This window comes from Haliaeetus leucocephalus, unplaced genomic scaffold (genome assembly GCF_000737465.1).
Source record: "Haliaeetus leucocephalus isolate CR32 unplaced genomic scaffold, Haliaeetus_leucocephalus-4.0 Scaffold188, whole genome shotgun sequence".
In the NCBI taxonomy this organism is placed as follows: domain Eukaryota; kingdom Metazoa; phylum Chordata; class Aves; order Accipitriformes; family Accipitridae; genus Haliaeetus; species Haliaeetus leucocephalus.
In genome coordinates this window covers 187864-191133 of record NW_010972624.1, presented here as the reverse complement: position 1 = coordinate 191133, position 3270 = coordinate 187864, and the positions used below count along the sequence as shown (strand labels likewise).

Here is a 3270-nt window from a genome sequence, read left to right as displayed (position 1 = left end):
CCCCCCCCCAAAAAAAAACCCCACTATACACTATGGCTTTCACTTCTTTTTCAAGCATTAGTTTGGTAAAGTAACTCCCTGTTAAATCTGCTATAGGAGACATCCTGCACATAGCCAGACAGGAACGTTTAACACACAGAACAAGATCTTGAAAGCTCTCCACAGTAAGCAAAAGGAAGGGATGCTATTAACGAAGCATCCAGTCACTGTCATCTAGTTCAATGGGAACTAGACAACTGCCGAGTTCCACCCCAGAGATATTATATTACAGCTTGCCTCAGTACTTATGTCAACTTCTTTAAAAATAAAACACTTCTATTATTTCACACACCAAGCATTGTGTTACCACAGTTGTGATTTCACTCACTCTGGCCTCTCTTAGCAACAATTAAGCTAACTTGCACAGCATCAGCTGCTGGTTAAGAGCACACAGAGACCACTCTGCCTGCTGATGTTCAGTAACTTGTGACCCCATGCAAAAGTATTTCTGGTAACTAAGTGCAATAACTTTATGTCATTCTGTTAAGGACTGTAACTGATGCTTTACTTACACATACTGTGGTTTAAAAGGCTCATAGTCTTTGGCAAGTTTCACGTACAAATGATGTTGAAGTTCTAATGGTGTTTCCTTAAAATAAGAAGCTGGCTTGTCATACAGTGTTACTGCCCTATAATGAAATAAATTCACAAGTTAAATAAAAAACAGATGTAACAAAACGTATACAGTACAGTGACAGGCTACAACAATGTAATGCAGAACGTAATTAAGCAAATCAATACAGCAAAATAATTAATTTTTTTACTTTCAACTTTCTATATTCCTGAAGTTTGCTGGAATACACCAAGGTGGACATATTAATCCTGTAACAAAGGACCCCTTTCTTGTGTGCATATTCAAGGAGTGTAATGTAACCGTAAGAACTGCAGACATCATTGTCCTGATTTTTAAACTTACTTCATAACCTTTCCTGAGCAACTTTTACCTTAAAGCCCTCTGATTGCAGAAGAAAAATTTGCAGGGCAGACTAATTGTTAGAATACACAGTGATGTCTGCCTCATTCCGATTCTACAGGCAGCTTGGTAGCAAACTTCCATAACACCTAGACTGCTACCTTCTAGTCAATGGGATGTTAATTATGAAGGGTAATGAAGATTCTTGAATGCCCACACTCTACTAGCTCATTACAAAACAGAGCTAACGTGTTTCAGTGGTGATGGATGGGCTAGGGAAAGTTTCTTTTCTAAGATTCCTCTGAATCCAGAATCGTCAGGGATATGTTCTTTCATTTTACTTCACATATGCACATACTAATTTGTTAGCGATATATGACTTACTTGATGTTGCAATTCACCCACAGATCTTCTTTCATTGCATTAGTGACACACAAGTTATAGTCAGACAGACGCCCAAAAAGCTTTTCATACCTGAGAAAAATTAACTCTTATTTAGAAACCACAGACAGGCAATTGCCTTAGCCAGACAATAACTGCACACCAGTGCCCATGCTAATTTAAAGCCAAACAAAACCAAAAGAAACCCAACTGCCCCCAGAAACTGGAATTTAATTATCAATTATTGATTGACGCCTTATACTGAAGCAGTATCAGTTTATGAGAAGGGATACAGCATATGATTCCTTATCCTCTAAGACCTAAGAACACAAAACTTGAAAGCCTTTATAGCCTTTCTCTACATTTAACCAATTAGATTCAGCAAGAAACAGACCTTTAAAGATGAGCGGGAGTGTAAAGCAGCATTAGAGAGTAAAAAAACCCAGTACATATAAAGTCACTCTAATAACAAGATCAAAATTTGCATATGCATGTAAAAGCAACCTGCCTACTTCATCAATCACCTTCCTATGTGTTTAACAAAGGCGACTTACAGAACACACTTTCTGAAATAGAAAGCAGTTGTAACACAGCAAAATCCAGAAATCCTTCACGGAAACAGCCCTTTGCTAATTATATTCTCCCCACTGGTTTCCATTCTTCTGAATTCTGCAAAGGTACGTAATTTATTAAGAGGAGAAGAAATTACTGTACAAACCATTTTGCAATTTGTACTAGTGGGTGATTTCTTCCATGATTCAGACTCATTATAGTATATCCATAGTTGTGCCAATCAATTATCAGTTTGCTTCTCCAGAAAAGACATGCTACCCAGGCAACAGCTATGCTAGGCAAGCCTGGAGGATTCTGTTTAATAAATAAAACAAATAAAAATAGCATAAGGCTGTGATCAAGTGACAAACACTAAGCAACTACCAGAAAAAGAAAACCAAATGATTGAAATTGCGCTGCTTTAAAGATCTTAATGAACAGAGACAATTTTGTATTTACCAACTATAGAACTGCCAGTTTCTCTGATGAAGATTAGTAGGCACTTCAAACTTTCTGTTGGATCAGGATCAAAATTCCCCTCCAATAAACACACAAACATTTCTGTTAAGATTTATTTTTTACTGCTATCCATGCCAATGAAGCTCAAAAGCTCAATTAACAGGAAGAACCGATGTGAACTTTTAACAGAAAAATCAAAGTTTAGAGCCAAATAGTTTGATATAGGTTTATACCATTGATCGGGCCAGTTTTAGTTCTCAAATAATCAGAACAATGTCTGAGACTGCTAAAAACACCCTGTACTGTAGTACTATTTATTTTTCTTAATATTAGTCCTAACATAAAACATACCTGAAGAAGAATATAGGATGGCTGATCTATCTTCAGCATTGTGTACAGTAACTGTATTGCCTGCACAATGACTTTTATGACATACTGGAAAAGCTTTGGGCCAACTGCAAAACAACAGAAAACCTGGTAAGAATATTACAGCTCTCGGGAAATGTGCACCTCATACAGAACCAGCCATGTCTGCAGAGAAAGTTTTAAAATAATGGTACGCTGTAAAAATGGAAACCTGTTTTTAGACAAACACCTCACAATCCCTTCAAATTCCTGTTCTATGTTTTGTACACAAAGAAATCGGGGCAGGTATGGGTAAACATACACACAAGGTTAAAAAAAAAAATAATTAAGCGTCCCTGTTTCAGCCTGTATCAGAACTGCATTAATGTGCTCCAATACCACAGAGGGAAGCGTAGGGAGGCACCAAGGGTGTGTAGCCTCTGCGTGCGGCCGGGCTGAGCCAGCACACACATCTGGACCGGGCCCATCGCCCCGCGGCAGCGAGGCCCGAACCCCCTTCGGCTTGTTTATTTTTCCACCTAAAATCTCGTTTCCCCTTTTCCTCTGCTGCCCCCCGAACA

At 38.4% G+C, this 3270-nt stretch overlaps 1 protein-coding gene across 1 annotated transcript in view; it reads right to left on the bottom strand.

The window, feature by feature from the left end:
* ALG1 (ALG1, chitobiosyldiphosphodolichol beta-mannosyltransferase) overlaps positions 1 to 3270 on the bottom strand; it is a 19800-nt gene that overhangs the window by 6500 nt on the left and 10030 nt on the right. The window contains exons 3-6 of the mRNA XM_010565253.1: positions 2696 to 2799; positions 2052 to 2200; positions 1337 to 1426; positions 558 to 668 (exon numbers count right to left, since the gene is read on the bottom strand). Coding sequence (XP_010563555.1) covers positions 558 to 668; positions 1337 to 1426; positions 2052 to 2200; positions 2696 to 2799 — 454 coding nt within the window. The remainder of the gene's footprint in view (positions 1 to 557; positions 669 to 1336; positions 1427 to 2051; positions 2201 to 2695; positions 2800 to 3270) is intronic.